This window comes from Gobio gobio, assembly GCF_949357685.1.
Source record: "Gobio gobio genome assembly, chromosome: 5".
In the NCBI taxonomy this organism is placed as follows: Eukaryota; Metazoa; Chordata; class Actinopteri; order Cypriniformes; family Gobionidae; genus Gobio; species Gobio gobio.
In genome coordinates, this window is record NC_137101.1 from 54,173,754 (window position 1) to 54,187,291 (window position 13,538).

The following is a 13,538-nucleotide window of genomic DNA, read 5'->3' on the forward strand; positions in this document are numbered from 1 at the left end:
CTGTATTGCCATAATGGTTGTTTGTAAAGGGTTAGTTAAAGTAAACAGACCAGCAGAGGCTATTTCACATTTAGGACATCTTAGTTTTGGTTAGAATGTCCAGTAATTCAGACTGTTGTTTAATGAGCTATTGTTGATTTGATACATTTTCACCACATCTCTATATTCATCTTGTAATAGTTGGGAATAAAATGAATCAGTCTTTCCTCTTACTTCAGTCAGATATTTTATGCACCCTAGTTTAAATACTAACATACAGTAGAGTATTGGGAAGGTGTGTCCAAACTGGTAGACCACTGGTAGCAATTGTTCTACGATCAACTTAAGATCAAATAGCCCTGCAAATTTTAGCTTAAACTTGCCTCAACACACCTGCCTAGAGGTTTCTAGTTTCTAGCTAAACTTTGCTGGACAGAAGGATTGGACACCGCTGGTATAAGGCCATCATCATGTTTTTAGAACTGCTGTTCTCAGTGTTGTAGTACTAGTGTGGTAAAAGGACACTTTTTTATTGTCCAGCAGAAGTAAGTCAGTGACAGAAGATGACATCTATTAAAGTGCAGCTTCTGGAGACACTGAAGGATTTAAGCAGTGAAAAGCTGAAGAAGTTTAAATGGCACTTAAAGAATGGAGGTCTTGCTTCAACTGCTGCTCTGGAGAAGCCAAATGACACAGTGGATCTGATGGTGACGCATCATGGACCAGAAGGAGCTGTGAGGATCACACTGGACATCCTGAGAAAGATGAAAGAAAACCATATGGCTGAAAAGTTAGAGCACAAACTTAAAGGTAACTACACCAGCAAGCCAAAGCTAACAATACACTTATTACAATGCAAACAGTCAGAGTACAACTTCTGGATTTGAACTTGCAGGACGTTAACACACAACCTCTGAATTATCATCCCAGAATGACTGTCACTTACAGGGTTAGCCTGTTTCACAAGAGTTTAGATTCATTTACAGATACTGTACCTGTTACAGAGGGAAGACTTTCAACACATCTAGTTGACACACTTTTAGAATGATATGAAGAAATGTCTCACTTAATATTTATATACGTTTATTTCTATCATTCTATATTTATCTTTTCTTTCTCCTCACAGATCAACAAAAATGCTCTGAGACAACAGCAGTAAAACCAGGTAAACCAGCATTAGCGTAACAGTAACACTTAGGCCAGTGCTTCACAAACTCTGGGCTGTAGCAGTATTGTGGTTGTCATTCTTTCAGGATGTTGTTCTAAGAACATTTTCGCCCATCATCATGAGAACAGTAGATCTCTATTTTACAGTCCTGTTCCCCTTGCACATACTCGGTACTTATAGTAATTACAATAACAGGGTAATAACTAGATACTAACCCTGAACCTACCCCTAAACCTAACCTTAACCCATGTATTTACCTTGTAATCAGGGCCGTACTCACCATGTAGGTATTTTTTTCAAAGTAGTAAACTTTAGTCTAATTTTGCTATTTTTAATTGGAAATATAGGCAATAAGTTACTCGTTGCTATTTGTAACTGGCAATGTAACATGACAAGAAACATTAACAAAGGTGTTTTCATCAGGCTTAAGTTTAATAATGAATGTGCACTCTAAAACAAGCCTAACATGAATGAGAAGACAACAACGGAACAAGTGAAGGAGACGTGCTGAATGAAAATGCACATAACATTCACCGTAGATGGCGCTTATTAAAACATTATACAACAGACACTAGTCCATATCGTCCATTTAATGTGTGCACAAAAACAAAAGAAGACATTTCACAGTTTTGAATGATGTAAAACTCTTATCTGTATGTCCAAAATCGATGGAGTGCTAGAGGTATGAAATGGTAATAATGTCGGTGAAGTTGATCTGAAACCAATGGTGCCAATCCAATAAATGTTCTGGAAGGAATTAGAACAAAGAATGTAATTCAGAAATTTTAAAACTTAAATCAAAGTGTCTTCAACCAGGGGTCCGCAGCGATACTGCAGGGGGTTTGCCAATTAATGTTTGATCACAAATTATTTTTTGTAAAAAAAAAAAAAAAAAACATGGGTAAAAAAAAAACATCAGAAAGTCCATTTTAAATATAAGCACCCTGAAACTAAAGCAAGAGGACACTCAATTGATACTGCAATATGTTAATAATATAATATTACAATTATTTGGCAGACACTGCACATTGCATTTTTGAGTTTGCACTCTGGAGAACGTGAAATGTTGCTATTTACAGTGTGTTTTTACAGCAGTGAGAAATTTAGCCAATCACAGACATGTTTGTTGATCTCTTGAACGCAATGGCCAATCAGAGGTGTTTAAGTTAGAATCCACTCACCGCTCAAAACGCTGGAGTTTTTGTTCAGTAATGAGTTCTGCTCTCTCGCGCAAATCCTCTCATTATCAAACGAAGACACGACGCAAGTAAGAGAATCATTATGCAGTAGACAGCTTTATGGATTTTAATGGGACGTTGTGAGATCATGAAATGAGATGAGTGACAGCTTTTTAGTGATTGTAAAGTGAGAGCTCTTTCGCACTATTGACGTGATACTAGCACGTAATAAAAATATGACATGTCAAAATATATATATTCGCAATGGAAAGGCAGACTGATAGATTACTAGAAAAATATTAATTTCAATTTTTAATTCCATTCCAATTAATTGTAAAATGTATGACTTGTGTACTAAATAATCTTAAATGTCTCACTGTACGTTGCTGTTCTTGTTATGGTGGAGCCGTTGCTTACACATTACATCTGCACTTTACTGGAGAACTCGTACTCATTTAACATAGCCTACTCCGTAATTTGATTCTTAATTGTACATCTTGCAGCAAAATGTGAATTTTTAATGAACTTGTAGCTAAAGTCCAGGTAAATGCTTATTCATCCACCTGATTAATAAAATAAAAATGTATGAATGGAAATCCGTTAAAATTATTTTCAACAACTGCAAATAACTAATGAATTGTGATTTTTATGGCAACGTGTTGTATGAATAAATCTAAATGTTAACAGTGAAAAGTAATATACAGACAGTGATGCATGTGCAACAACAATAATGTGCATAGTTCTGATCTACTGGTCTTAAAGGTGAACTATGTAAGATTTTTGCAGTAAAATATCAAAAAACCACTAGGCCAGTGTTATATATTTTGTTCAGTTGAGTACTTAGAATATCCCAAATGTTTCCAACTATTTATAAATCGTGAGAAATCGCTATTTTAACCAAGGAACTGGGACATGTGAGCTATGCGTGTGAGGGAGTCGCCTGTCGATTGCGTCATATCTGCGTCACCCTCGGTTTCCGGTTTTATTCAGTGAAACACTTTACTCTCACTGCAGTGTGAACAAGTGTCATAGCAGCCGCCGAGCGAACGTCATAACTTCCTTTTCAACACACTCAGATATATCTAATACGATAAATAGAGTTGCGTTACCTCATACTCATGACTGGAAAAGAGGAAGTTGTGCCGGCGACCGTGTCATAATAAAAGTCCCGCCGGCGACTATGCCATAATAACAGTCCCGCTCTTCAATCGCTCCAGCGGCCTTGCTCAGCTCCACAACACTCGGTCCTGCTCTGCTTCATACTACAGTAATGTTAATAATCGCATACATGAACAAGATTTCTGCCTGAGTCCTATCCTGACTGTTTCCCACCGGCTGTGAGGTGAAGACCACATGTCCCAAGATTCTGCGCTCAAACGTGCTGTCATCAAACTACGCCTGTTTTGAACAGGCGACCTCTAGTGGACGGAAAAGTTACATAGTGTAGCTTTAATATAACTTATTTTTGATCATAATATGCATAGTTTCTATTAATATCGAATTCTATCCCAAGTGAAAAGGAAATACATTTACTGTAAATTGTGTTTTTTGGACATACTTAATATATTCAAATTATACTATAAGTTTGTATTAAATGTATTTGCAACATGTTTATACTGTTACAAAACTTTCATTAAAGGGTTAGTTCACCCAAAAATGAAAATAATGTCATTTATTCCTCACCCGTAAGACCTCCGTTCATCTTCAGAACACAAATGAAGATATTTGTGTTGAAATCCGATGGCTCAGTGAGGCCTGCATAGCCAGCAATGACATTTCCTCTCTCAAGATCCATTAATGTACTAAAAACTAATTTAAATCAGTCCATGTGAGTACAGTGGTTCAATATTAATATTATAAAGCCACGAGAATATTTTTGGTGCGCCAAAAAAACCGTAATAACAACTTATATAGTGATAACCGTTCCCTTTCAGTCGGTCACGTTCGACGTACGTCGGAACTGACCGACGAATTGGGATCTGTTTTCAGAGACCGACCTACTTTGAGTAATTAAAAACGAGCCAATAAACATTGGCATGCGATCACGCATTCCACGCACCGCCCCGCGTTGCGGGTATAAATAAGGAAGTGGAAGTGCCGCATACCGCTTTCAACTTCGGAGCCGAGCATTGCAGTAATCTGTGTGTTCCTACGAAGAGTTTTTCTACAAACGAGTCGAGAGAAGATCCTTACCTGCTTCCAGTGTTTCAGTGTTGGTGTGACGGTGCCCTGCAGCGGTGGTCGCGACCAGGAAGAAAAGGACGAACAGCTGTTCTCACGGCTTGCTGGGCTTTTTTTCTCTGAGTGCTCACAGCGGGCTTGCACTTTTGAACTGCTGTGAGCCGCGGCCATTTCCCCTGCGTGCCTCGGCACTGACGGAGCGGTTTTCTCTCTCTCTCTATCACTAAAAGAGCAACACGGTTTGACCCTGCGTCTTTTTCAAGATGTCATTCAAACCGTGTGTTTCTGGATGCCGTCGATTTCTGTCCCCAGTTGACGGACACGATCGCTGTCTCTCGTGTTTGGGCGTTCAGCACGCAGAGGCGGCTTTCGTGGATGACTCATGTTCGCACTGCGCGAACATGACCATCGCAGTGCTACGGTCTAGGCTCCAATACCTGAAAAGGGGCGGAGTCCCATTGCGTATCCCCCGATCTAGTGGTCCTCCCGCTGCAAAGCAGAGGGCTGCTACTTTGGCTGATGCCTTTGGTGGAGATCTGAGGGTGACGGTCAGGGCACCCCTGCCCAGTCAACAGGCTGCTCGGGCCCCTCCCCCCTCCGCTGCGCCGGCGCAGTTCCCGGAAGATCGCGGTGGTCCTTCCCATGGGGGGCCACCCGTTTCTTTCGGGGCTCCAACTGAGGATATGTTGTCGATAGCTGCATCGGGGGACGAGCTAATGGACTCTGGAGATGAGGATTCGGCTGCGTTGCCCCCTTCGGGTGTGGCACCGTTGCCCGAGTCTGATCCAGAGCTCACGGCTATGCTTTCCCGGGCCGCCGCGAGTGTCGGGCTCGAGTGGAACCCTCCACCGTGTCCCGAACCCTCGCGGCTGGACGATTGGTATCTCGGGACGGCCCGTGCTGGTTCTCAGCGCCCTGCCCCAGTGCCTTTCTTTCCGGAAGTGCATCAGGAGCTCACGAAGTCGTGGACGGCGCCCTACAGCGCTCGTTCACGATCAGCGAGTTCTTCCGTCCTCACTACCCTCGATGGAGGCGCGGCTAAGGGTTACGTGGAGGTCCCTCCAGTGGAACGGTCGGTTGCGATGCAACTGTGTCCTAAGACCGGCTCCGACTGGCGGGGCCATCCGCGTCTCCCCTCCCGGGCGTGTAGGTTCTCGTCCAGCCTAACGGGCAAGACCTACACAGCCTGTGGAGAAGCCGCGTCTTCTCTGCATGCCATGGCGCTCCTGCAGGTCTACCAGGCCAAGGCGCTCAAGGAATTGCACGAGGGTAGTTCCGACCCAGGGGTTATGCAGGAACTGCGTACCGCAACGGACCTCGCCCTCCGGGCGACGAAAGTTGCCGCACGCACCCTGGGTCGGGCGATGTCCACTCTGGTGGTCCAGGAACGCCACCTATGGCTGAACCTGGCAGATATGCGTGAGACCGACAAAGTGCGGTTCCTAAACGCCCCTGTCTGTCAGGCCGGCCTCTTCGGCGACGCCATCGAGAACTTCGCCCAGCAGTTCTCGGTGGCACAGAAGCAGACGGAGGCCATCAAGTACATCCTGCCCCGGCGACCTGCTGCTGCCTCCACCCAGTCGCCGGCTGCACCTCCGCCTGCTCGTCGCCGAGGGCGTCCCCCTGCGGCCGCCTCCGCCCCTGCTAAACCCAAGCAGCAGCCTCCACCATCGGGGAAGCAGGGTGCCGGCCGTCAGGGTGCCGCCCAACCCGTGTCGGGGCCCGCTAAGTCGGCAGGCAAGCGCAAGGGCAAGCGGCCCTGACACGGGGAGCCCAGGGAGAAGAGGAGCTGCTCCAGGGGAGGTGGTGTCCGCACCCCTCCTCCCCCCGGAGGAGGACCGGGGGGAGAATGTCAAGACTGGTACCGTAAAGAACATCCTGCCGCTGGCCCTCCGGGGTCCAGCGGTACCCACATTCTCAATAAAAGAGCAGTTTCTTCCCTCCCTGAGCCCCGAGAGGGACAGGTTGGCAGTGCGCGACGCCCCCGGGCCTTGCCACTCCTTTCCTTCCCTCTCACCCCTCGCCAGGCGGCAGCAGAGTGGGCACCGAGGACGCCCCCGGGCCTTCTCACCCACTCTCTGCCCCACCTGGAGTATTCAGACAACACTCCGGGCCGCCCCCGGGCCTCCAGAGTCGGGTCTGAATACTCCACCTCGCTGCCTCACCCCGGGTACGTCTGTGGTGCCGTTGGTCCCGCTAGTTCGGTCTCTGGGGGCCTGGCTAGGTCTCCCCAGGCCGTCTCGCTGGCTCATCCGTACCATCAGACTCAGCTATGCGATTCAATTCGCACGCCGGCCACCCAAGTACAGGGGCATCCTCTTCACCTCCGTGCGGAGCAGCGATGCCCATGTCTTGCGGTCCGAGATCGATGTCCTGCTGGCGAAGGGCGCGGTCGAGCCGGTTACTCCTGCCGATATGAGGTCGGGGTTCTACAGCCCCTACTTCATTGTACCCAAGAAAGGGGGTGGGTTAAGACCAATCTTGGACCTGCGCATTCTGAATCGGGCCCTGCACAAGCTTCCGTTCAAAATGTTAACGCAAAAACGCATTTTCCAATGCATCCGTCCCCAAGATTGGTTCGCAGCGATCGACCTGAAGGACGCGTACTTTCATGTCTCTATCCTTCCTCGACACAGACCGTTCCTGCGCTTTGCGTTCGAGGGGAGGGCATATCAGTACAAAGTCTTGCCCTTCGGGCTGTCCCTGTCGCCTCGCGTCTTCACAAAGGTCGTCGAGGCAGCCATTGTTCCGCTCAGAGAACGCGGCGTTCGCTTACTCAACTATCTCGACGACTGGCTCATACTCGCCCAGTCTCGGGAGCAGTTGTGCGAACACAGGGACATGGTGCTCAGTCACCTCAGCCTGTAGGGACTTCGGGTCAACCGAGAGAAGAGCAAACTCTGCCCCGCGCAGAGGATCTCTTATCTCGGTATGGAGCTGGATTCGGTCAGCCGGACAGCGCGCCTCACTCCAGAGCGCGTCCGGTCAGTGTTGAACTGCTTGAATACGTTCAAAGGCAGGACAGCGGTCCCACTGAAATTCTTTCAGAGGCTCCTGGGGCATATGGCATCTGCAGCCGCGGTAACGCAGCTCGGATTGCTTCATATGAGACCGCTTCAACGCTGGTTGCACGACCGAGTCCCGAGATGGGCGTGGCAGAGCGGTCAGTACCGGGTCCTAGTTACTCCTTACTGTCGCCAAACCTTCAGTCCGTGGTCAGACCCCTCATTTCTCCGGGCCGGAGTGTCCTTAGAACAGGTGTCGAGGCATGCTGTGGTCTTCACGGATGCCTCATCCACGGGCTGGGGGGCCACGTACAACGGGCACGCAGTTTCGGGTCTGTGGACGGGGCCCCAACTGCGTTGGCATATCAATTGCCTAGAGTTACTGGCGGTACGTCTTGCCCTGGCCCGGTTCAAGAAACCGCTTCGGGGCAAGCACGTACTGGTCCGTTCGGACAGCACTGCGGCCGTTGCGTACATCAACCGTCAGGGTGGTCTACGCTCCCGTTGCATGCTCCGGCTCGCCCGCCATCTCCTCCTGTGGAGTCAGAAGTTTGTGAGGTCACTTCGTGCCATTCACATCCCAGGTGCGCTGAACCAGACAGCCGACGAGCTCTCTCGCCAGTCGACACCTCCGGGCGAATGGCGACTCCACCCCCGGAGCGTCCAGCTGATATGGGACCACTTCGGAGTTGCACAGGTAGACCTGTTCGCTTCTCCGGACTCGACCCATTGCCAGTGGTACTACTCCCTGACTGGAGGTACCTTAGGCATAGATGCACTGGCGCACAGCTGGCCCCGGGACCTACGCAAGTATGCGTTCCCCCCAGTGAGCCTTCTCGCACAGACACTGTGCAAGGTCAGGGAGGACGAGGAGCAGGTCTTGTTAGTTGCGCCCTACTGGCCCGACCGGACCTGGTTCCCAGAACTCACACTCCTCGCGACAGCCCCTCCCTGGCCGATCCCCCTGAGGAAGGACCTGCTTTCTCAGGGGCGGGGCACTCTATGGCACCCGCGTCCAGACCTCTGGAATCTCCATTTCTGGTCCCTGGACGGGACGCGGAGGTTCTAGGTGGCCTACCACAAGCAGTGGTAGACACCATCGCTTCAGCTAGAGCCCCCTCTACGAGGCGCCTCTACTCTCTGAAGTGGAACCTGTTCGTCGAGTGGTGCTCTTCCCGCCGGGAAGACCCCCGAAAGTGTTCGATTAACGTTGTGCTTTCCTTCCTGCAGGATGGGTTGGATCGAAGGCTGTCTCCCTCCACCCTCAAAGTGTACGTCGCAGCAATAGCGGCGTATCATGATGCAGTAGACGGTAAATCCTTAGGTAAGCACGACTTAATCGTCAGGTTCCTCAGAGGTGCGAGGAGACTAAATCCTCCTCGTTCTACCTCGATACCCTCTTGGGACTTAGCCCTGGTGCTCAGAGCACTTCAGGGTCCCCCATTTGAGCCTTTGCAGTCTGTTGAAATAAAAATCCTGTCCATGAAGACAGTTCTCCTGATTGCATTGGCTTCAATCAAGAGGGTAGGGGACCTGCATGCACTCTCGGTCGACGAATCGTGCCTAGAATTCGGGCCGGCCAACTCTCACGTTGTCCTGAGACCCCGGCCTGGATACGTACCCAAGGTTCCTACCACTCCCTTTCGGGACCAGGTGGTGAACCTGCAAGCGCTGCCTTCGGAGGAGGCAGACCCAGCCCTAGCTTTGTTGTGTCCCGTCCGCGCTCTTCGCGCTTACGTTGACCGGACTCAGAGCTTCAGATCCTCACAGCAGCTCTTCATCTCTTCATCTCGCTGACAGATATATGTAGAGCTGCGGGCTGGGCGACACCTAACACGTTCGCTAGATTTTATAGCCTCCGTCTAGAGCCGGTATCTTCCCGCATTCTCGCCCCCAGTGGCCAGCAGCGCTAAGTGCCCGTTCTAAGTGTCGGCTTGCATACGCCACTCCCGCCCTCTGGGCCGGATACGTGCGTCTTTTTTGCTCCAGTCGTGTTCCCCGAAATTCGGCTAACCCTGTGAGTTCCTCCGTCACCCCTTCGGTGTCAGACGTGGCGGCCGTCTGATGCCAGTCCTGCACCCGTATGCTTGTGGAACGTGTGTGTAGGCTGGGTTCCATATGTTGCGGTCCCCTCTAGGCTACCCCATATGTGTATTTTCCACGGTACCAGCTACCCTACTCGGCTAGCCCCGTGTCTTTCCCTCAACAGAGCTTCCTCTGTCGTCTCTGGCTGTGTTCTTCCCCCCCTGGAACCAGGTTGGGTCCACCCCAGAGACTGCCATTTGTTGCACTACCCTGTTAGGTTAGTCCTTATGTGTATTCCACCTCTCCTTCCATTGAATGATGTGGTTCCGCAGCGTACCATCTCCCGAGACGGGCACGCTTTCCCAGCGTTATCCAATAGTCACGCTGAGTGGGTCTTGCAGGAACAGCAGTGACTGTCCTTCCCTGCCCGGAGCCCTGACTCCCACTCTAACATAGGAGGGGTCCAGCGAGCTCAGGCAGGACGCTGGAAGGGCCAGCCTCCTGGCGTGTTGGTAGGGATCCCAATTCGTCGGTCAGTTCCGACGTACGTCGAACGTGACCGACTGAAAGGGAACGTCTCGGTTACGTATGTAACCCTCGTTCCCTGAAGGAGGGAACGGAGACGTACGTCCCGTCGCCAGGGGCTGTGCTTCAGCTGAAGGCCCGAGCCACTTATCTCGGCTCCTCAGTTGAAAACGGTATGCGGCACTTCCACTTCCTTATTTATACCCGCAACGCGGGGCGGTGCGTGGAATGCGTGATCGCATGCCAATGTTTATTGGCTCGTTTTTAATTACTCGAAGTAGGTCGGTCTCTGAAAACAGATCCCAATTCGTCGGTCAGTTCCGACGTACGTCTCCGTTCCCTCCTTCAGGGAACGAGGGTTACATACGTAACCGAGACGATTTCAAAACACTGCTTCATGAAGATTCTGAGTGTATCGAATCAGTGTATCACCAGATAAGCACCAGAGATAAGTCCCAAGAGGGTACAGATTGAGAGTGAGGCGGATTTAATCTCCTCGCCCCCCTCAGAAACCTCGTAGAGGGGGCTCTAGCCAAAGTGTTGTGTCTACCACCGATTGGGGTAGATCACCTAGAACATCCGCGTCCCGTCCAGGGACCAGACATGGAGCCCTGAATGAAATGCTAGGTCCCCCATGAGAAGGACCAGCAATCCCACCCGGTAGCTGCCAGGGATGCGAAACAGTGAATGTGGCTGTCAAACTTGATAGCACACTGCGTGCTGAATGCTCAAGCCCTTACGAGAAGGGTGAAATGAACAGCGCGCAAACGTGGTCATGTTCTCTTGAGACAACATGAGCCACCCACATACACAGTTTCAGCATGCTTTTGCCCAGACATGTGAGACCGTGATTGTGGCTGTCATAATGAGGATAGGAAAGGATCGCATACAGAAACACATGAGTGGAATGCCATCTTTATAGACGCAGTATCACACTTGTGTTACTCTTTTAGGGGAAAAAAGCTCTCTTTTCTTAGTGCTGAACCACCCTGGGATGACCGCGGTGCACAGATGAAAAATGCAGTGCTAACCGCGGCACACAGACAGGGAAATAGTGCAATCCTGCTGTGCACACTCAACAAGAAACAGATAACAAAACGCTGTGTTATACACTACAGTACATGTTTTTGTCACACTTCTGTTCTGTTTTGTCATTTCAGTCATGTCTATATTAGTTCTCATTAGTTGCTATGGTGTCTGATTAGTTAATTGCTTAACATTGAAACTTCATTATCTTGTCAAAATAATTCATGAAACGAGTTGCGATTCGAGGAGCGTGCACTAATATTTTCAGTTCCATTTGTTTGCGCATTGTCTCAAGGCCGAGTCCACAACAAGGGAAATATCATGAATATTCATGTATACTCCACCCACTGGAACAGTTTTTCACAGGACCTGAATATTACACAACATTAGGTTACGTTTCTCGGTGTTGTAAACTCTAGGGGCAAGGTTTATAAAGCACTTTTTTTTTTAGGGGCATGATATTCAAATGACGATTGTTTTCAGCCGCCACATTTATCAAGGTTACCATTTGTATGATGGGATTGGCGGCATAGGAACGTTTTTTAAATTTTTGTATTAATCACACGTGAACCCTGTCGCAAAATGATAAGCAGCATCACTTTTAACTGTTTAACTTTTAACAACGTGTTGAAATTCAATTAACTGAAAGTGTTGAACACAACAGATTTGTAGAACTCCCAATGTGAGTGCAAGCTTCCTGTCACGTATGACGTATGTGCGGGTGCCACTGGCTCACATGCGAGCTGACAGCTTTTTTTTGTTTTACTTCAGAGAGCACATGTTCAATAGCAGACAAATGTTGAAAGGCTGTACCAGTCATCACAATGGCTGATAATTTCAATGTAACACTAGACAACAAGGAATATTTAGTTTGAACCAGAATACTCAGATCAAGAACTGAGAGGGTAGGGTTGTGTCATGGAAAATTTTAACTCTTTAGTGGTGAGATTGTAATGAAAACCAAACCCAATTGTCTTCAGAGTATTTTCTTCTTGCAAGAAGGCCATTCACATACAGACAAAGTTTGTGCAGATGGACAGCCTCACCCAGTGTGGGCTTCCTTATATACATCTTACCCCTCACCCTGCTGTGTTCCTGTTATGCAGAATAACAATTGAAGATAACATGTACCATATAAGGAGGCAAAAACCATCTCTCATCTCTAGGCCCCGGACAGAGGAGCCACTTCAGAAACAGCAGGATGTAGACATGTAACATTTTGTTGCAAACACAATTTTAGCTTGTCTCGTCTGACACATGTTGTAATGCAAACACATACATAATATAAAGTAAATACGTTCTGCATAAAGCAAAATTAGTTTCCACTACACTTTGGCATTCACTATGGGTGTAATGATATATCGTTATTCGATGTATCGCGATATAAAAATTTGCAGATATGTATCGTTGATGTAAACAATATGATTCACGATATATTGTTTTATCCAAGGTTCAAACTAATGTATTTATAAGGCATAATTCACCCAAAAATTTTAACTGTCATCATGTGCTCACCCTCATGTCGTTTCATTTTAACTTTCAAACACAAATGAAAAAATTCTTTATGAAACCTGAGATATTTCTGTCCCTCCATTTAAAGTCCATCCCTCTCAAACTTAAAAGATCCAATAAATGTCATAAAGGCATTTTAAAAATAACTAATTGAGTGTCTAATCCAAATCCAAGTCTTCTGACGAGACAATGGCTTCATATGATGAACAGATTTACCACGACGCACATACTGTAGTAAACACGGATGTTCAAATGATTGAATGAGTGACGCCTGAAAACAATGCAGAATTAAATGCAGAATTACAGTTTTTGGATGAGCTAAACATTCACAGTTTGGGAATAGTCATTTTGACAGAACTGTGACTGATTGCATTGATCATCTGAAGCGCACACACACTCCTCAAAGTCAAAGCACAAGCATCATTTAAATCACCAGACCACATTTAGTTTTAGTAGTATGATTATTCAAAGCGTTTTAGATGGTTTATTCTTAAATATGTGTAGTGCTTTAATAGCGGGAGAGGCGGGACGTAGCGAGCACCTGGAGAGATGCTGCCTGCACTGAAAGCGCGAGTAATGCGTATAAATGCATTTCAGTGACATCACTACATTAAACTAATGTTGAATATAATGTATAATTGGGGAATATTTGTGGGTCCTGATAATAACACAATAATAATATTATTATTTGAATAATAATAAAAAAGTAATTAAAAAAAAACTCATTTTGACTTAAAATATTGCAATACATATCGTATCGTCAGTTCAGTATCATGATTTATATCAAATCATGACACAAGTGTAGTTACACTCCTAGCATTCACACAAAATGTGTAAGCATGATGTGTGGAGCTGAAGGTGTCGTGTGCTGGCACACTTGGCATTGCTTGAGAATCTCAGGTGAGAGCGTGTCTGTAGAGAGCGTCATGTTTGATGAGA

General features: G+C 47.6%; 1 protein-coding gene across 2 annotated transcripts in view; it reads left to right on the top strand.

Moving 5' to 3' along the window:
- Positions 1–515: 515 nt before the first annotated feature.
- The window catches only part of LOC307126575 (NACHT, LRR and PYD domains-containing protein 3-like), a 57,608-nt gene continuing 44,585 nt past the window's right edge, over positions 516–13,538 (top strand). Inside the window, exons 1-2 of one of the 2 annotated variants that reach the window (XM_079817171.1) lie at positions 516–789; positions 1,106–1,144. In XM_079817171.1, coding sequence (XP_079673297.1) covers positions 543–789; positions 1,106–1,144 — 286 coding nt within the window. In that variant the 5' untranslated portion in view covers positions 516–542. The remainder of the gene's footprint in view (positions 790–1,105; positions 1,145–13,538) is intronic. The other variant, XM_079817170.1, reaches the window with a different exon arrangement.